This window comes from Camellia sinensis, chromosome 7 (assembly GCF_055761805.1).
Source record: "Camellia sinensis isolate YWXY chromosome 7, ASM5576180v1, whole genome shotgun sequence".
Lineage (NCBI taxonomy): Eukaryota > Viridiplantae > Streptophyta > Magnoliopsida > Ericales > Theaceae > Camellia > Camellia sinensis.
The window spans coordinates 34,511,249-34,533,234 of NC_138967.1; the positions used below are offsets into that span (position 1 = coordinate 34,511,249).

General features: G+C 34.1%; 1 protein-coding gene across 7 annotated transcripts; it reads left to right on the forward strand.

Annotated features, from left to right (window-relative positions):
• Window positions 1–401: 401 nt before the first annotated feature.
• On the forward strand, window positions 402–18,779 carry LOC114269021 (transcription factor GTE6). 7 transcript variants are annotated; one of them, XM_028210277.2, is made up of 11 exons: window positions 634–774; window positions 1,876–1,928; window positions 2,130–2,255; window positions 9,503–9,628; window positions 12,559–12,774; window positions 13,025–13,102; window positions 16,279–16,503; window positions 16,615–16,713; window positions 17,107–17,165; window positions 17,988–18,138; window positions 18,227–18,779. In XM_028210277.2, exons 4-11 carry the CDS (start codon window positions 9,503–9,505, stop codon window positions 18,407–18,409), a joined length of 1,137 nt encoding a protein of 378 aa, XP_028066078.1. In that variant the 5' UTR covers window positions 634–774; window positions 1,876–1,928; window positions 2,130–2,255; the 3' UTR covers window positions 18,410–18,779. The 7 variants fall into 7 exon arrangements, with proteins under 7 accessions (XP_028066079.1, XP_028066077.1, XP_082733869.1 ...); XM_028210276.2 differs by having other exon boundaries at window positions 407–774; window positions 1,876–2,255; XM_082877744.1 differs by lacking the exon at window positions 13,025–13,102 and having other exon boundaries at window positions 652–774.
• The last annotated feature ends 3,207 nt before the right edge of the window (window positions 18,780–21,986 follow it).

The following is a 21,986-nucleotide window of genomic DNA, read 5'->3' on the forward strand; positions in this document are numbered from 1 at the left end:
AAATATTTATACTGGGCACATGAGATTATCATATTCATTATTTCAATTCAATTTAATGTCAATCACAATTATCAATATAACCACACAAAATCACAATCATATTATTTTCAACAATCTACCACATCTAAACCACTAGGATGTGGGGGTGGATATATCGACCCGCAACATCCAATTTAGGCCCTGTTTGGTACAGCTTAAATTCAGCTTATTTCAGCTTTCAGCTTAATTTAAGCTATTTTGATGTGTTTGGTTTAGCTTATAGCTTATAACTTATAGCTGAAAGTTATAAGCTATAAGCTGTTTAGGCATAAGCTATAAGCACTTTCCCACAGCTCTACCAAACAGGGCCTTAATGTCAATCACAATAATCAATATAATCACACAAAATCATGATCATATTTCTTTCAACAATCTACCACATCTAAACCACTAGGGGTTAGGGGTGGATGTATGGACCCGCAACATCCGCCCGACCTTACCTGACAGATTTTAAATGGATGCGTGACACATGGCGGGTGAATACGGAGCAAAAATTCCATTCGCGGGTTTAGGTCGGGTTGCATAAACGGTCGGTTTGGTTGCTCACCCGACCCGACCCGATATATCCCCCACTCCCCCTTTCATTTCAGGTTTGTAGCCCTAGTTCTTAGACAACACTCTCTCTACTCTCTCTCACTTGAACGGAGGCGAGCGACGACAGTGGTGGCTAGCGACAATCGGTGACGGTGACGGTGGCGGCGAGCAGCGAGCAGCGATCGAAGCATCGATTCGAAGGTACTCTCCTCCTCTCTTCTTCTCATCTCTTCTCTTCTTGTCTTTGATGGATCTTCTCTTCTCAACCTTTTTCTGTGAGTGTGTTCTGTGTTCTGTGTTCTCAATAGAATATATAAAATGAGATAGAGACTCCAGTGAGGTCCAAGTGATGAGAGTGATTAATGTTACATATACATAATATATATATATATATAGAGAGAGAGAGAGAGATGGGAGTATGAGGAGAGGATTGAAACACGAATGCAAGCCAGTTGTTGATCTTTGGTTGTCCATGAATTATGATCTCATTTAACTCTGGTATTTGGATTGATTTATTTGTTTTTTAATGTGTTTAGATTATTTATGAAAAGTAAATTAGGATCGATTCGTTAATTGTAGCCAAACAATTTCTACCATTTGTATCTGCAATCTTGATCATGCAATTTATGTTTGTTTCAGTATAAGTCAGTAAGTAGAAATTTTCAATTGCTGATTTTGTTGAATTATATTTCTATTTAGGCCAAGTTTGGCAAGTTCATAAAAAGTCAAAAAGTCAAAAAATTACTCAAAAAGTTAAAAAAATTAACACTATTCACCAAAAGTCAACAATTACGGCTACACAACTCCCAATCTTAATTTTTCCCTACATACTAATTTATACAATTTTTTAATACACATTTTTCCATAAAAAGTCAAAAAGTTAACCCAAACATTCATATTTTTTTCCTTAATTTTTTAGTCCAAAAAGACAAAAAGTGCACTTATTTAGAACACCCCAAACAACCCCTAATAATTATTATTTAGCAGCCAGGTGGGTGAAGTTTCATCTAACAGGTTTTTCCGCCCCTCTCCTATTGCAATATCATATACTACTTCACCTAATTTGTGAAAATTTGTATCTAATCATGAATGTCAAGGGTGCAAAACTTCAAGGATCAGTCAATCACATATCTTGTTTCATTTTAAACCATAGAGTGGTTGTTTCTTACTTGGTCAAAAGCAGGTTGATTGTTAATTTTTTCATTTCTCTTTTTTTGCTGGATGTAGATATGATTAATAGTTAATGCTTTCTTCTTTAATTATTCTGCATATTTTGAATGATTTTTTATTGGTTTTTGGCAGTTTATTTGATAATCTTTTTGGTCATGGATCCTCTAAGCGAAGAAACATTTTTTGTGAGTCCTAATGTTGAGCCCGAATAATCTTCTATTGCTCTTCTACCCAACCTAATGCTCCCCGTCCTAAAAAGATGTGTTCTTTTATTTAGATCATATCATCTCTTTATTATTTTACACATCTTTTCTTAGTAAAAAAATAAAAAATAAAAAATATATTTATTTAAATCATTCTAAATAAACCATTTGAAAAATTCCAAGACTCCTTAAACCGTTGTGGATCGGAGGAAGATTCGCTTAAACCGGAATCCTGTTCGACCCAACACCCTTGTATTTGTATTCGCTTGAATCGGACCGATAGGACTGATCAGAGGAGGATTCGCTCAGGTCTCTCTCTCTCTCTCTACACTCTCTTTCTCTCTCTATATGTATGTGTATATAGGTTGTCTATGTGATGCATTTGTATACATTTTGATGTATTGTGTTCATAAATCTTAATGTTGCCTCAGATTCTTTGTTTTAATGTTCAGTCCTATCATCTTTATCTGTGTGTGCAATTAGAGATACAATAATTCTAGGGTTTTTATATAAAAATTGCCCATTGCCTCTCAATGATTGTTTGTAATTTTGTTGTGCTTTTTATCTTTGGGAATTATCTAAAAAAAAACAAAAAACTATGTGAAAGTGATGAGGGATTTTATTTTTTATTTTTCAATTTTTTACACCAAATTAAATTCTATGTTTTTGAAAAAAATTCAAAAAACTGATTTTGAAAACCAAACCAGTATAAGGTTTGTGAATAAAGTAAAAAAATTGGTGGTGAAGCCATTGAAATTTTGTTGTACACTAATTTGAAGAGAAAAACAGTAACAGTCTTGGTTATGCATTATTTTAGTCTTTTTTTTTGTTTTGTATTTAATGTATTTATGATATGATTATGATGTCATTTGTTTGGTTCTGGTTAGCCCAATTTCTTCTCTGGTTTGTCGAATGACCAATATTTAAAACATTTGAAATAAAAAATTAGATCTTGACAAACTAGCAACTTGATATTTATAATCTCTCTCTTGTGAAGTTGTTTTAATTGAAATTGAAAATAGGCATCTTGATTGATAATTGTTACCCAGGGATTTTGGTTGGTAAATAAGCAAATTTTATAACCAAAAGGAATGTACAACAAGGTTGAAGTTAGGAAGTCACGAAAGAAACATACTACCGCCAAAGGATGCAATCCTATCCTACCAAAAGATCAACTCGAGAGATTAGGTTAGGAGTGTAACAAAGTCAACAAAAATTACCTAGAGGCTAGATAGATGCCAAACAAGGCAATCTCTCACATCCTAGGAGGACAGGATCCATCAAATAAACCTTATAATCAAGCTGAGGGATCTTTGTTCTCCCTCCTTGTTTTCTAGTTTCTACGGTGCGGTAGATAGCTTGCTTGATGGTTAAGACGCGGCTTCTTTAACTTCGTGGAAATATTAGCAATAGCTTTTTCTCTAGAAATTTTGAGATTCAAAAGTCTCTCTCTATATATTTTTTTCTTTTCCCTTTATTTTACTTCAATTTCCACATTATTTGAGGTGCTCAAGCTTCTATAATTCCATTATTATTTACTTAACTGTTCTCTATGCTTTCTTCATTTCCAGCCTTCTCTTTATCTCTAGGAAGTACACTTCCTCTTCCTTTGTAGGTTGGCATGATGAAAGGTTAGCAAGCATCTTGGGACATACATTTGATTAGGTGAGCCCAGTGTTTAGGTGCACTGAGGCGATAAGGTCTCCTATAACCTAAGCGCGAGGCAAGGTGCGTGCCTCACCAAAGCAAAGCGCAAGTAATAGAAGGAAAGCAAAATTATAAAATAGGCGAACTTTTTAACATAACAAATATATATAGAATTTCAAAAATCATAACCATTTCCGATAATCTTTAAACATAAAATTCAATCTTCTAAAAATTAGAAATATAATATCCAACAAAAGATATAAAACATAACATTCAATTTTTTATCACCTTCTCTCTTTTGACCACATTTGGTTATTTTATATTGAGAAGTTTTGAATCCCTGTGGGTATGCCCACAAAAAAAGCATTTAATCAGAAGTTGGAGTAGAAAAATAGGTAAAGCCCATGAAGCCCACGCCTCATGCCTCGAAAAAAAGCCCTCGCTTCAACACCTAAGTTGCGCCTTGTGTATTGGGCCTCAAGCTTTTAGGTGCACCTTTTAAAACAGTGAATGAGCTACCTTTTGATGTAGAGCCTTCTTCCCTTGAATTAGAGTCTTCCATTTATAATGTTTTAATTAATTGGGAAGGAACTACCATTAGCTTCCTTGCCTTTATATTCCAACACTTCTTGCCTTTCACCAATACAATTCCCCTTTGCTTGGATTCTAAGGCCAAGTTTGGCAACCCTTAAAAAATCTAAAAAGTCAAAAAGTCACTATCCTATTTAAGTCACATCATCTTATTTAAGTCACATCACCTCTCTAACACATCACTTCAAACCCAACCCAAACCCAATCCATATTTCATAAAAAGTCAAAAAGTGCACTTATTTAGTCTTCCCAAACTTGGCCTAAATTCTTGTTTAGGCCGTGAAGGCTTGGGAAGGTAATTGGATTAGATGGACATGAAATGGATGAGTGGACAAAAGCCTTTAGACACATTTTTGGGGCTTCCATGGCAGTTCACTAAATTCAAAAGGTTGACCACAACAACTATGATTTAACTTGAAAGATTTTAGTATGTCTCAGTTCGCTTGGATTTCCATGCACCGTAGCATTGGTTGGGTAAATATACATAGTATTATAATTTATATCTACTGTAGATATAATACTATGTATATTTACAGGTTGGTATACTTCTATTTTGAGTAGGTTTATCAACGTACGAAAGGTGTTCCAACAATGTTTGCCACAAAGCCATGACCATCTGCGGTCCATAGTTGGCATTTTATAGAGTTTGACCCAAACCTTTATACTAGAAAATTCACATTTTGATTATTGTGTTTCTGTTTATGACCTTCTAATGGTTAACAATTTAACCCAACATGATATGGTCCTTCATCCAAAATACTGTCCAATGATTATTCATTTATGATTTTGAAGATGAAGAAGCGTTTATCAAGAATCACTACACCCATAATTTCATTCTTCCATGTCTTTTCAGACGAAGATTTCACATAATGAACGAACAATCTCTTATTAAGAAAGTGGCCAATTAAACCAAAGTACCAATGATAAAATTCTTTTTCAGAAATTTCAGGAGGAACATCATATACGATTCTCCATTTATTTGCTCAACGTCAGAACCTCGATGTTTAGCCTTAAATTGATTAACCTTTTTCATTAATTTTGACCAAGACACAGGCGTATTGGACTTGTCCAATTATTGGAACCCCAATTCAAATGAATCAGTTACCCAAAACCGGGTTCTGTGCTTTGGACAACATGCCCAAATCAAAATTTGTTGTGGAAGAATGACATCTAACATCTTCTTCTCCAAAACATCTAACATGATAAGTTGTACAAATTTAGCTAGGCATATCAGGCAACTAGGCCATTTTCTCCATAGTAGCGACTGGCTATAATGGAGCCTTCTAACTTTGACACTTAGAAACTTGATTAGCATTTTCAATTCAGGAGCATCTAAGTCTCGGTTTCATGTATGACAATCGCTGCAACAGCTTTGCAATAGTTAATCCATCTATTACAATATTTGATGCAAGTGCACAAATCTTCACATCAACATAAGCGCTCGCTCATCATCAACTAAACACTCATTTTAGTTTTCTTCGAACAAAACTAATTACAATGTCCATTTGTAGAAGCAAACAATATACGAGATTTCTCTTTCGGCATTGCTCGCTCAGATTCTAATGTCGCAATTGTAGTGTCTGCTTAGGTGAAAAGTCTTGATGTCTTACCTTGATATCACCCATAAGGCGAGATGATTGAACAGGGGCTCCTCGAGAACTTAAACTTCGTACATCTCTTCATCAGAAACGCCTTCAGCTTTAGTAGGAATCTCTCTCGATCATTACCCAAAGAAAGCTTCTTTGTGTTTCTTTTTGATGCAGTCTTTTTGGATTTGAATTTCCTCCTAATAGATTCAATGGGGCTCTATGGAGAGAAAATCCTACATAGATGAACTCTCAAAGAAGCCATTTGAAGCAAATTGAACATTCTTTCAATTTCTTCAGATCTATACCATTTATTAACCAAACCATTCTTGTAATGGAACTAAAATTATATATATATTAAAAAAAAACGTTATATGATTAAGGAACTCTAAATCTAGAATATAGACAAGAAAACAAAATTTAAATGATTAGAAATCTGCTCCAAAAGAGATGCACTAATTGAACAGAGATACTGTGGTGGAGATAAATTTTTTTTTTTAAACTTGTGACAAAGAATTGGTACTGATCTGAGATCTTTGACTGGAAACAATTTACATTTGATATTGAAGTGCAACCTCAGCAACTTAATTTCACAATGATAATTAAAATGATTTAATTTATAGCTAAACAAGGTAATTCCATCTGCTCAAATCTATACATGCACCTATCGCAAGTGCTACTACTCTCTTCAATTACTCACCAAAGTCAATAAACAACATACTCGAGTTTCATACCACTAATATCACAACAAAATTGGTCCCTTTAGCATATCCTTTTATCACCATATTTAGATCATGATGTTTGTGTGAAAATCTGACCAAAGTAATTTTAAAAACAAATTCTACATGTTGGAAAACCTAGGGAAGAGGTTTCTCCAATGTCAAAAGCATACCTGATTGAACTTAATGTCACTAGGGTGCACATTGCCAACATGGACTGGACCACACTGGATTGATGTACTTTGAGGCAACAAAAAAATTAAGGTCCATAATTTATAGCATTAATCTCAAGAGTATCATCTCAATATATGCAAATCAAGCAAATATAATAATATATATTTATACATCTAGTGTAAAATTACAATCAAATAAGATGTGAGTATTCAACACTTATTTATACCTGAATATCCAAACAACGCCAATTACTAGCCATTTAGGTTAGACATTAAACTTCAAAAACAATTTGGACATTGATAATAAAAGAGACATCAAATGAAGCAATTGGGACATACCAAACTAACTAACAATCAAGATCCACTTATATAATACTCTTCTCATTAAAACCGTGCCTTGCCATACAAATAGTTAAACTAAAAAGATTGAAATAAATTCTCTAACCATGAAGACATTTACTTGGTTCAAATATTACTCTAGCATAGCAAGCCTTGTCATACAATTATAGTAAAAACTTGGTCAATTTACTAGTTGTATCTTACAAGATTAATTAACAAATCATGGTTGAACCAATTAAATAATTAAAGAAGAGCAGTGATATACAAACTACTCATACATAGTTTTCATACAAAATGGCGTGATTCAGAGTGGACCTTTCTCGTTTCAAAATAAAACACCCGTGAACAACAATGGTATTGCCACATTGGTCTTATGTTTTTTTTTTTTTTTTGGTCTATACAAATAACATTTTCCATTAAAGAGAAATTTTTTTTTTAATTCCATCCTTTTGCAATACAAACTTTGAACACAAAAATTATCATTATGGCAAAAATAAACAAAATTTGACAAAGAAATAAATGGCAATACATCAATCCCTAGTGCACTTATCAAAAATACATCAATTTTGTTAACTTCTTACCGATTAGACCATGTGAGCATCATTCAAAAGAACATTTTCATTTATTTGTGATATTTTAATTTATTTGATATATTTAATATCCAAATGTATAGATATAGTTTTCTATGTATTTAGAAAAAGTGATTCAATCTTTATGATTCGATTCGATTCGCAATTCGGTGCAAGGCTATTTTGATTCACGATTTGAATCCTAATTTGACAACTATGGCTCATATGTATAGAACGTTATGATTATAAACAAATGACAAGCAACCACAATAGGATATCAACCCCAAATCAGTCCCCATTGAGCAATCCACAAATTAGTAAGCTACATATGAAATAGAGAACAATAATAAAATTTGTATATTAGTACATACATATATATGTCCATACACAAACACACACACATATATATACACACAAGCAAAGGGTATGAGTTGATTTCCTTCACCCTACCTCATGAAATTCACCGGAAAATGAACAAAAGAAGGCCAGAATGCCATCCTGCAGCCTCTCTCTACCTGCTGTTGCTGCTGCCTCCTTTGGCTCCACCCTCAAAACCAAAATCACCCACTTGGTCTCCTCAAAATCACCCTCCTCTTCTCTTGTTGTTGGAGAAGAGGAAAAATCCAATAACCCTAGCTTATATAATGCTTATATACATGAGTAGTTTATGTCAAATTCTCAACTTATCTCAAGTTTGTTAAAAAATAAAGTAATGCCCCCAAGCTTCCCAAAGTTACAAAAATGACCCAAATCCTACTAAAGTTGCCAATATATGCTATTATGCCATTGAGTCACATTCTTTTAAGTCAATTTAAATGTTTAAATATGCAGTGCAGAAAATATGTGCAAGAATATTTTATTTTTTTTCAAAACGTCTGCCAACAAAACATGCATATTTACGATCATTTCACAAAGTTATTCTTATTAACGAGAAATGTTAATTAAACTCTTGCAAAAACAAAAAAAAAAAATTTAAATTTACTATTCATAAAATTATGGGAAATTACAAGGCCGCTTTGGAGCGGATATCAGGCTTGGTGAAGCTTATGTTGAACTCAATTATAGGTGAATTGGGTAAGATGTTTAATTCTGTCAATTGTCTTTGTAAGTACTTGATTCAGTATTGGAATGACTTTGGGTGTTGGGATCATGGTTTTCTTATAGAATTGGGTTTTTATGGGGTTTCCTTGTTAAATCATTGTCTCGTGGTTGGTTGCTCTTTATTTGATGGGATTGATGAATTAGATTGATTAATTGCCATATTAATAGATTAATTAATTGATTGGTTAATGAATTTTATTTTGTATTGGCTGGAAATCAATTAATCTCTTGTTATTTTTATTATTGGTAAAACTTGGATAAGTCTGTACTAAAAATGCTTTACATGTCTAGAGACATTTTATAGTAGCAAAGAAAGATAATTGAGGGCCCTAGAAGCCTCTTTACCGCATGATATTTGACAAAATTTGTGGTCAATATTATCTCGATTTATATGATAACCTCGTTGTCAAAGTGGGTAAGTATATAACTCATTGAAAGAGCAAAACCTCAAGCACTCGTTCTTATCATGTCCACTAAGAAAAGTGGTTCTAGGAATGCCAAGCAGTCAATCATATTAATACATCAAGGAGGTAATGGTTTTATTTTTTAATTAACCCTTTGTGGCATGATAGAGCTATCAATTTTGAATGTTTTGTGCCATGATAACAACTCCTTTGCAATAAAGATCTAACACTTTCTTATTGTTTTTAAAGGCTTGTCACTTATATTGCAATTGAATAGAATGTTTAGTGTGTATATTTTTGGTTAATTAATTTGCAGTTTCCTTCACCACTCTTTCATATTGTTGCTTCGTTCTTTTTGTAATGGCGTAGTTTCCGCTATTATTCATTCTATTTCTCAATGATTGGCCTCAATTTTATGTTTTATCAGATGGAAACAGTGGAGGCATCAATTCCAGATACCAGATTAGTAGAACAAGAAAATGTTGAAGGTAATAATACTGAAATGGAGGGTTTCAAGTATCGTGTTGATGATATGTCCACAAAGGTTGATAAGGTAAGATCCACTGGTGAAGTAGAAACTAATAGTGGTTTTAATGATTTGGTCATTTTAAACTGTCATCAGTTTGGTTCTGTATTTTTTTGTTCTTCTCTTGATGTTTCCAGTTAATGATAATTGGGTCATAGAAATTGGTGTACAAGTATAAAAAAATTCATATCTGTTTATATATTTGATTGATCTTACGTGTCAAAACCAGTTATTTGATTCGTAGGGAATCTCAAAAGTTTATTGTACTCCAAATCATGATAAATCTAACTAAATTGCAAGCATCTATTGTATCCAAAGTTACTATAAAACCAAAGATTTTACAGAACACAAAACTTAGTGAAAATAAGATCAATCTAAAAATATAAATGTTACGTTAAAACATAGGAAAATCAAAGAAACAAATCCCATAAATTTGTTAATAAGAGAACTGGGAGAGAGACAGCCTAGAATCTTTACAATTACTAACTGATAAGTATTTATACCCTTTCCTAGTTGAACCCCTAAAACTAAATCCTAACTGAAGGAGGAATCTAATTTGGCTTTAAAACGAATGGGTTGCGAGTAAGGTTTTAAAAAGCGGCCGCAACCGTTACGTAACGGTTATTGTGGTTATCGCGACTCGTTATGGCTGCTTTTGCAGTGTGATTGAGATTCACAAGTGTATTGGCCGTAGCGGCTGCCGTAGCGGTTGTAACGGTGCCTTAACAGCTATAACGGCCCGTTACGTACCGTTACGTAACGGTTCCGAACCGCTTCTTTCGAAAAAACACAAAAAAAAAAAAAATGAAAATGGGGGAAGAGGGATAGAGAGAAGAGGGAAGATAAAAAGAGAAGATGGACGAGGAAGAGAGAGAGAGAGAAGAGGGAAGATAAAGAACATGTTATTGATTTGTTGAAACTGTAAGACCTATGTTATTCTATTCAGCTGCCATCGCTCAACCATTTTGTTTGTGTGTGCCTATCTATATATTGTTTGAAATAATAATAATAATAATAATAATAATAATAATAAGTGTGGTCATTATCTATTTGGCTTGATTAAAATATGTATATATATATATATATTTAGGCTCTTATTTATTCTCTTACTTTTGTCATTGTTTATCTTATATATAATAGTTAGTGATTGATTTTTTGTATAATATAAAGTTATTAATTATTAAAATAAAATGTAAAAAACTCAATTTATAGTGATTTAAAAATATGAAATATATTGGATCAAACTTAAAAATTTACAAAAATTGATCAATATTTATTTTACACCCAATAAATATAATTATGGAAAAAAAAAATATTCGTATCGGTAAGTTTTTTTCAAATTGTGTGAAAAATAAAAAAATTCACGGTTCCGGTTACCGCAACCGTTACGCTACGACCTTAACACTCCGCAATAGCAACCTTGTCACCGCCACCGTTACGGCGACCGCAACCGCTTTTCAGAACCTTGGTTGCGAGACTTTTTAATAAAATTGTGTCTGGTTGCCTGAACACTCTCTACATGGAGTCATTTTAATGCTGGCATGGTAGACATTCTGCTCTAGCGGCAACTTTCTGTCCAAAGGCAGCATCTCAGTTGCTCTAGCACCCTCCATACCTGCTAGGACAGGTCTTACATTGTAGCCGGTGAGCTAGACTGACTGCTTTAGTACTACCTATCAGTCTGCATTCTGGTCCGTTTCCTATTGGGCGCTAGACGCAGGTGCTAGAACACTATCTAGTAGCATGCTTCTGCCCTAAAATTCGTCAACCCACTAGACCAGCTTCTCTTCAGTCCGTCAAGCGGCTTCCCCAAATGTGCTCAACTGGCTCCATTTCACTTCTTCCTTAGTTCAATGCCTTTGCATTTCCCTTGATCATCGCCCAAATCACCAAGTTCACCCTATAATACAAAAATTAACTCGTTAGCAAAACACTAAGCGTAAGAGGAAGGAATTATTATAATATAAGCACGTCAATGCCCAACACACTTTCAAGCTTTGATTATTTTCTCTGGTATTATTCTAGGGATATTTGGCCAAAAGTCCCTCATTGGTCCCCTTTAAAGTGAAAAGGACAGTCCAAACTTTTTTAATTTTGTAAGCCCCCTGGAGAAGAAGGCACCTTGTTCATCAAGGACAAATAAATTTGTCTCCATTTTTTTTTATAGACAATCTTACCCTTGGTAACTACTTCTATATTTCAAACTTTTAAATGATAAAACTTTTGATCTATATATTGATTTTTAATAAAATTAGTAGTTTTAGAATCCTCTCGTCAAGATCTATGAAACAAGATTCATATTGGCTATGAATTTCTTTATTAAAAAAAATCGTAATTTTTTTTCCTTTTGAAACTAATGTTAAGAATAAAATTTTACTATGAAATAGAGTAAAATTTTATTGTTTACGTCAATTATGGTATAAGTTTTTTTTTTTTTTTTTAACAATTTCGTAGTCAACTTGGATCTTGTTTGATATATCTTGATGAGAGCTTTCTAAAAATACTAATATTATTAAAAACCAACATCTATATAAAAAATTATATCAATTTAAAGTTTAAAATATTAAATTAGTCACTAAGGATATTTTGGTACTGGTGGTGCATGTTGGACTTTTCAAGAAAAATATTTTGTGCTTGTCCTTAATGCATTAAAGTTTTATTATGAGGGGTCTCTAACCAAATCCCCCTATATTCTACTCCATTTTGTTTTCAATAATATTTCTGCTAACTAGCACTTCTGTTATGGCTTATATAGGTTGAATGTTAGATCCTCCTATTCACATTTTGATTTTTAGAGACATGGTGAATCTGTGAATATAAATCTTTTAGTTTCTGATAGCGCAGTAGATGGATATGTTATTATGTTGGTTCATCTTTTTAGCTGCTTGACATTGCCAACTTTTGGATGTCTTACTCTATAATTTGTTTGTGTATTAATATTATATTTTTCCTTTCAGCTTGAGCAAACATTGATTGAGGTAGAACAGTACTACTCGACTACAAGTAAGAAACAATTGAATACTTCCAAAGGTAGCTCAATTGTGAAGGACAAAGACAAGGAGAAACATATTTCTAACTTTAAGAAGCGGCAGCAAGATGCTTCACGTAGAGAAGCAGCTGCAGCAAAAAGAATGCAAGAGCTTATGCGCCAATTTAGCACAATATTTCGTCAGGCAATCACCCATTCTTTCCTTGTCCCTTTCAGACTTTGTCATGTTTGTTTTTGAGTTACATTGCAGCCACTTAAATTAGATGTATAGCATTGATGTAGATCTTGAAATATGTTTTTTCTGGGCCAGAACTACTGGCCCTTTAACTGACATATGATATGGATCGTTATCACTTAGTTGCTTGAGAATTTAAAAAGCTATGTGAGTGATTTATTTGTGAATTTGCATCTCGTGTCTCTTCTTTTACTTGCAGATCACCCAGCACAAATGGGCAGGACCTTTTATGCAGCCTGTAGATGTAGTGGGCCTTGGTTTGCATGATTACCATGAGGTATATATGGCTATTCCCCTTCCCCCCTACCTTGTGATTAAATATCCTGATGCAGGACAAATAGGGACAGCGCTGGACTTTCAAAACAGATGGTATTTGATGGCCTAAACAGTGAGTAAATTATGGTTTCAAGAGTAAATTGAAGGCTAATAGGTAGGGAAAGGGATTAGGGTTGATTTGAGGGTGATTAGATGGAGTTTGAGGTTGAAAAATGCACTTTTAGAAGGCTGTAAATAGTAATCCGAGAATAGCAAATTGAAACATAAAAGAAGAAAGGAGAAGAAGAAGATAGGTCCATGCATTACACCTAGGGTTTGATTGCATCACACAATCCATAAGAGGCTTCAAAGCTCTTTTAACTTTTTATAAAATATCGACTCTATTGAATTAGAGGCTTTACATGGCTTTATATAGACTATAGAAATTTTCTAAACCAACTAGAATAAAATAAAAAAAAAACTACTATAATATCTTAAACTTCCAAAACTAATTTAAAACCAAATAAGAAACATAAATAAAACTCAATTAAATAATTTGACCCACAAAACGACCCATGGGCGACCCATATAACCCATATCAGTAAATATAAAATTATCAAAATACCCCTAATCTTAAAAATCCTAGAAAACGTAAAAATAATAATACAATAAGATTCTAATAATACTAGAAACATAATTATAGAAAATTTCTATCAATTTCTCTATGAAATCATGCCAATATCCAAGCATCATCACTTCTTTGAACTTAGCCTTCTTTGAGCTTCTTATACTCTGCATCATTCTCCCTTGGTTGGAAAAAACTCGAGCTCGAGTTTTGAAGTGTTGAAGTATAAGCATCCACAAGCTTTGAAATTGCATCCACGACTTCATGTTAAAATCTTTAAGTTGTTGTCGCCTTTTATTTGTTGGAGATGGGAGCAAAAATTTTGAGAAATTGATCTTGTCCTTCATGATATTAAATATGTCGGGAATGACAAAATCAATAGAAGGAATTGAAACATTCTTAAATTGATCTAAATCTTGGGCTGCAAAATTCATTCCATTCATTCTGATCTTATTTGGCTCTATTGGAGAGAATTTAGGCAGCAAATTGGTGACTTGTAAAAGCCATATTTTGCTCAGCACTAGTAGTTGGTTGTGTCAATTCTTAAGTCCCTACAGCTTCCATAGCATCTAATTCCTCGCTTTGGACCCTAACCTTTACTTGAGTAATAACTAGATCTTCTTGAGGTGCTTTTAGATCATCAATAAGTGCCTCGTTATCCTTCAAAATCTGGCCATTTTTCGTTTTGGGCAAAATCTGATTGTTTTCTTTCGCTTTTGACTTCAGTTGCGCATCTTAACAACAATTTTTGGTTTTGGTGCTACTTGTGATGCAGGTCTCACACAATTTTGTGGTGGTTGTAGCAATCCTTCTTTTGTAGTAGGCTTCAAAACTGTAGATTTCTCCCTAAATTTTATGAAAAACTCAAATTGCATAGCCGTTTCAATAGCATCTTTGAGATCTTGCAAATATGCATGAGACATCTCTTCTTTAATTACAAATCTCAACCCACTTTTGAAACGAGCAATAGTCATCCGTTCACTTTCTACCATTCCAGATTTGATCAATAATTCATTGTATTTTCTTGCATAAATAATCACACACATATCACCTTGCTTAAGAGTATATAATTGATCAAGAAAATCATCTTGAAGATCCCTCAAACGAATATGTTCTCTAAGAAGCGCTTTATCTTCTTCCCAAGTCAATCCACTTGTATTGGATCTCCCACAATGTGAAAACATCATGGCGAAACCTTAAGCTCTGATATAAACTGATGCAGGACGAATAAGGGCAGCGCTGGATTTTTAAAACAGAGGTTATTTGATGGCCTAAACAGTGAGTAAATTATGGTTTCAAGAATAAATTGAAGGCTAATAGGTAGGGGAAGGGATTAGGGTTGATTTGAGGGTGATTAGATGGAGTTTGAGGTTGAAAAATGCACTTTTAGAAGGCTGTAAATAGTAATCCGAGAATAGCAAATTGAAACATAAAAGAAGAAGAAAGGAGAAGAAGAAGATAGGTCTAGGCATCACACCTAGATTCCATAGGCATCACACCTAGGGTTTGATTGTATAACACAATCCAAAAGAAGTTTCAACGCTCTTTTAACTTTTTATAAATTATTGACTCTATTGAATTAGAGGTATTACATGGCTTTATATAGATTTTAAAAATTTCTTAAACCAACTAGAATAAAAAAAAGGGGTACTTACATGTAGGTCCTAATAAGTGGACTTATTGTCTAATAGGTCCTATAAGAAAAATTTGTCATAAAAAAAGTCACTAATTGTAAGTTTTAGTGACAATTTATAAAAATTATGACAAAAAAGTCACTAATTGTCAATTTTTAACGACATATATAAAAAATTGTTGCAAAAAAATTATTTTTAACGACCATTTTACCAAGATTTATTTTCAATAAGACTTGATGGGAATTAAGTCTAACTATTGGGACTTATTGGTAGTTTACCCTAAAAAAAAAAAGGAAACTATTACAATATCTTAAACTTTCAAAACTAATTTAAGACTAAAATAAGAAACATAAATAAAACTCAATTAAATAATTTGACCCACAAAACGACCCATGGGCGACCCATATAACCCATGTCAGTAAATATAAAATTATCAAAATACCCCTAATCTTAAAAATCCTAGAAAACATAAAAGTAATAATAAAATAAGACTAATAATTCTAGAAACGTAATTCTAGAAGATTTCTATCAGGTTCTCTGTGAAATCATGCCAATGTCCAAGTATCATCACTTCTCTGAACTTCTTATACTCTGCATCATATCCTTATGGCTATTAACTAACGTACAAATATGTGTGTCGTCTCTCTGTCTCCTGATGATGTACAAGTTATCTAAGTTCTTAAAAAATAACCTTGAATTTTTTTTTTTTTGGGGAAAAGGGCATGGCGCTTAGTATTCCATTTGTGATTTATAATTTCTCAAAAGAAGGAAATATACGACTAGAATGTATATAGATATGCATATGCTAGTATTGTAAAATCTGACTTGCGGGATTTTTATTGCTACAACTGTTGTGGCCTTTTTCAATTTTCCCTCTATTTCTTATTTTGGAGTTTTTCAGCATTTGTCTTTAATTAATTTGTTAATATTGTCTACTAGGTCATTGAAAAACCCATGGACTTTAGCACCATAAAGGCCAAAATGGAGGCCAAGGATGGTACTGGCTACAAGAATGTCCGGGAGATATGTGCAGATGTGAGGTTAATATTTAAGAATGCAATGAAGTATAATGAAGAACGAGATGATGTCCATGTAATGGCCAAAACTTTACTTGCAAAATTTGAAGAGAAGTGGCTGCAACTCCTGCCAAAAGTTGATGAAGAGGTAACGTTGCTACTCCCAGGAGTTCTGGTGCTCAGTAGTGTGCCTACTTTAGTCCAGACATGTTAAGTAATTTGCTGCTGTTATCATTCATTAAGTTCCAGTTACTTGCAGGAAAAAAGACGAAAAGAGGAGGAAGCAGAAGTGCAGCTAGATATGCAGCTTGCTCAAGAGTTTGCTCATGCCAAAATGGCTAGGGATTTAAGCAATGAGGTAGCCAAAATTTCAAAGCCATTTCGCTAAGCAAAATCTGTTTTTTTTTCTTTTTCTTTTTTTGATAAGCAAAGGTTATGTTGTGATTGTATTACTATATCCGAAACGTGCCAAGAGGTGCAGCATTTACAAAAAGTCAAAAAGGCTTAACAAAAAAAATGAGCTCAACAAAAAGAAAAGGATTCATTAAAAAAATCCTTTTCACCAAAAATAATAAAGTATGCAAAAGAAGCATTTTAAGCTTATAGATTCTTGACCCCAACTCACAAAGCAAAATCTTGTGAGAAGAAACGTATTACAAGTTCATAAATGTAGTTTTTCATGTTAGCATAGATAATTGAGTCAAGAGAGTCTAGGAGGTGATTTGAATAAATCATTTTGGATCTTTTTCAGCTTGATGAAGTTGATCTCTATTTGGAAGAACTCAGAGAACTGGTACTTCAAAGTTGCAGGTTTGTCCTTGTGCAATTACCTCAACGTTTGAACTCTACTGATTCGAAGGTCCTTTAAAAATAACTGTTTTGATCAAAATGTGTTTGGTGCTTTTATTGAAATGTATGTATAAAGACTTGGATATAAATTCATATCGAAAGACTTGGCCAGGGACTTTTCTGGTGAGATTCATTTGTTGTATCTGTGAAAATATATACCATACTAATATTATTCTCACAGCTTCCCACTAGCTGGACATGAACCTGTATCAAAATTATTTTACAAATGCACTTACTAAAGAATCCCAAGGATTTGGTCTGGTGGTCAAGACTTGGGGCCTGGGAGTGTGTCTATGGTCTCATGTTCAAAACCTCCTACGTGCAAACAATTTGTTGGGGCCAGTACATACGGGGCTTTGCCCGGCTTTAATTGGGACCTCCCATTAGTGGACTGTGGGATTGGTCCCCTAGATTAGTTGGTCTAGTAGGTTGGATACTGAGTTCTCAAAAAAAATAAATAAATAAAATAAAAAAAGCTCTTACTAAAGGGTGGGTTCATGATAAATGATAAATTATGGAGATTTGTCTAGTATTTGTTTGCTTTTTCAATGAGGCATTTTCACGTGAATGGCAGTTAATTTCACAATTCAAGTAAAGGAACGATCCAGCTTGTGTAATTGACTCAAAATGAGTTGCAAATTTACCCAATTGAATCTGTTGTTATTTTTGCATCTCCATGGCAATCAACTGTGTCTATGAAATATAATGTAATTTGTCTGCAAGTTCGATGCATTATTTTAGAATCTCCTCTAAAGAATACTAATTCTGATATCATCATCTCAGAAAGATGACTACTGAAGAAAAAAGAAAACTTGGAACAGCGCTCACCCAATTGTCTTCTGATGATCTCAACAAGGCACTGCTGATCGTTGCTCAAAATAACCCAAATTTCCAAGCAACAGCTGAAGAGGTGGAACTTGACATGGATGCTCAGGTGACCATGCTTTTCACAATTTTCTTTGTTGATTATCTCCGTCTAAATCAGGCGCGCTAAATGTTCTGTAAACATGATTTATTGACAGAGCGAATCCACATTATGGAAGCTAAAGATTTTTGTGAAGGAAGCACTGAAAGTTCAGGGTAAGAGTACAGCAAGTATGGGTGACAACCACCAGCACCACAACGATAATAACAACAAACGGAAACGAGAGATTTGTGATGCTCTTGCTAAGACTTCGCAGAAAAGGAGTAAAAAGCTTCCCTAGTATGTATTGCGGAGTACAGGTAAAACTTTTTAAATGATTCTATGAATCAGAATTGATTTCTTGTTTCTTGCAGAAGGTCAATGAAGAGGAGAAAAAGTTAATTTTGGTTTAACTCTGGTTCTTGCTACTAGTTTTATATGTTTGGGAAATTAAAATCAGTAGCAGATATTTGTGACCATTTTTCTGTTACTTAATAAATGCATACTATAGATGCCTTATATTATGTAGATCGGCAAATTATGTTAGTTTATGGTCCATTGTGACCTTAACCTACATTGCTGCAACTGTACATATGGGCTTGGAGATGAAATTAAATGGGTTATTGCCTAGACTTGGTTTGTGTTGAAAATAAAAATGTTATTTTTTTGTACTCTCTGCATTGCAAGTGTTCTCCAAAATTGCGAAAGATGAAATTGTATTTTCAGGGATAGTGAAGAGATTCTTGATAAACTAATGGAAAATATTAAAGACATTGAAAAATTGATCGATTGGCGTGGGGTCCACCCTTTGGTGAGAGGGGTGGTGCTGTAGTTGGTCTATTTTTTTTTGGGTGTCTGTAGCATAGTTGTAAAATAATTACTGATAGAAATGTTCTTCCAGTAACAGAGAAAGGGAATGAGCTCGAGCAAAGCACTCGTTGGGAAACTTTGTTCCCTCTCTATTTGTGCGATTCCTTTTCATATTGTGAACATGATTATTTAACAGCATTCTGAATGAATTTGTAGTGGTGGGAAATTTTTTGGAGGCAATGAGATGTTTTAGATGTGTATTGTTATGCTTCAAGGTGGTGTCTAGTATTTCCATTAATCTGGTAAGTGAGATAATTCCAGTGGGCGAAAGTTAATAATGTTGGTTGTTTGGTAGTGATTTTTGGGTTGCATTTGTAGGATTGGGCATTGCCTTGTACTTGCTTAGGTTTACCTATAGACTTTCCTTTCAAGGCTTAAGGTGATGTGGGATGCAGTTGTAGAGTCCGAGAAGAGATTTGTTGATCAAAAGAGGCATTAGCTTTCAATAGGTGGACAAGGTACTCTCATTTGGAGTACTCGATCCAATGTGCTAAGGTACTTCATTTTCTTTTCATTATGCTTTATGTCTATGGTTTGGATGTTAAAAGAAGCTGATGAGGGATTTCTTGTGGGTTGGGATTGGCGATGAATTTAAGTAATCATCTTGTAGACTGAAAGTAGGTGTGCATGCCAATCAAAGGTGTGGGCTGGTGAATGAGAAGCTTGATTTGTTCAACAAACCATTGTTTGGTAATTGGTTGTAGAAATTTTTAGTGGAGAGGGAGTCTCTTGCATAGCTTATTTTATTAGGCAAAAATAGCTCAAATAAGTTTAAAAAAATGCCACTTGGAATATAGGAACTTTAATTAGTAAGACGATGGAGCTGGTAGATATTATGATTAGGAGGAGAGTTAGTGTAGCTTGCGTACAAGAAACTAAGTGGACGGGTGAGAAAACTAGGGAAATTGAGGATACCAGTTTTAAACTATATTATAGTGGTAAGGATAGACGTAGGAATGGGGTAGAAATCTTAACTGCCAAGGGTCTTGTGGAGAATGTAGTGACGATCATTAGGAAATGGGATAGGATTATGTTAGTTAAACTAGTTATTGGAGGGAATATAGTGAATGTTATTAGTGCATACGCCCCTCAAGTAAGATTAGATGATCAGACTAAGAGGCATTTTTGGGAGCAAATGGATGAGATCTTATAGGAGATACCCATAGAAGAGAACCTAGTTATATGTGGAGATTTTAATGGCAATGTAGGCATAGATAAACTAGGCTATGAAAGGGTGCATGGTGGATACGGTTTTGGTGATAGAAATGAGGCTGGAGAAAGTATCTTAGATTTTGCTTTGGCTTCTGACCTAGTGGTGGCCAATACTATGTATAAGAAGAGGGAGGAGCATTTAATAACTTTTAAGAGTAGGTCAATTAAGAGCCAAATAGATTACTTCTTAGTGAGAAAAGTGGACTGTCTAAAATGCAATGATTGTAAGGTGATTCCTGAAGAGAGTCTGACCTCTCAACATAGGATTTTGGTACTAGGTTTATGTGTTAGAGGGCAATACCAAGCTAGGAATGATGGTGGGCGTCATAGGATGAGATGGGGGGACCTAAAAGAGGATAAATTAGAAATACTTAAGAATAGAATGGATAAGGAAGGTGCTGGAAATTTGTGTTAATAAGATAGTGGCGTATGATAGTGGTGTTGGTGGCATATAGTGGCATGTATAGAATATGATAGTGGTGTTGGTGGAAGATAGTGGCATGTATATAATATGATAGTGGTGTTGGTGGCATATAGTGGCATGTATAGAATATGATAGTGGTGTTGGTGGCATATAGTGGCATGTATAGAATATGATAGTGGTGTTGGTGGAAGATAGTGGCATGTATATAATATGATAGTGGTAGATAGTGGTAATATATAATAGGTAAGTGGCATATAATGGGTTATAATGATGTTTGTAATATCTCCTATATAAGGAGTGTCATTTGGTCTTGTAAGATAAGAAGTTTTGAATATAACAGAAATATATTTCTTCTTCCTCATATTTTCGGAGTTCTTCTTCCTCATATTTTCTAAGTGAAGGTACTTGGGACTTGGAAGATGATGCTAACAATATGTGGAACTCGATGGCCAATTGTATGAGGAGAATCTCAAGGGAAGTGCTTAGAGAGTCGAAAGGTACGGGACCTAGCTCTAGGGAAATTTGGTGGTGGAGGGAAGTGGTTCAAGCGGTAGTTAAGGCAAAAAAAGAGTGATTTAAAAAGTGACAAAATGATAGAACTGAGGAAAACCTTAAGAGTTATAGATTGGCTAATAAGGAGGTCAAGAAAGTAGTGAGAGAGTCTAAGTTAAAAGTTTATGATGACCTATACACTAGACTAGATAGTAAGGAGAGAGAGAAGATGGTACACAAACTTGCTAAGATACGAGAAAGTAAAACAAGAGATTTTAATCAAGCTCAGTGCATCAAGAGTGAGGATTCTAAGGTATTGGTGAGGGATGAGGAAAGATGGAAGAACTATTTTGAGAAACTATTAAATGAGGAATATAGAGGTACGGCAATAGGGGAAGAAATAGCCAGTAATACGATAAACCAAGATTATAGGTTCTATCGCAAGATTATGAACTTTGAAGTGGAGATTGCACTTAAGAAGATGAAATCAAATGAGGCTTTAGGACCAGATGATATCCCTATTGAAACTTGGAAGTGTTTGGGTAAAAAAGGGGTTGCTTGGTTGACTACGAATATGTCAGATGAGTGAAGGAAGAGTATTTTAGTACCAATCTATAAGAATAAAGAATATGTCCAGAATTGCAACAACTATAGATGAATCAAGCTTATGTATCATATAATGAAAGTGTGGGAGAGGGTGATAAAACGCCGATTGCGAGATATAACAGAGGTGTCAGAGAATCAATTTGGGTTTATGCCTGGCAGGGCAACAATGGAAGTAATCTATCTTTTGAGGAGAGTAATAGAAAAGTATAGAGAAAAAAAAAGAGACATTCATATGGTGTTTATTGACCTTGAGAAAGCATATAATAAAGTGCCC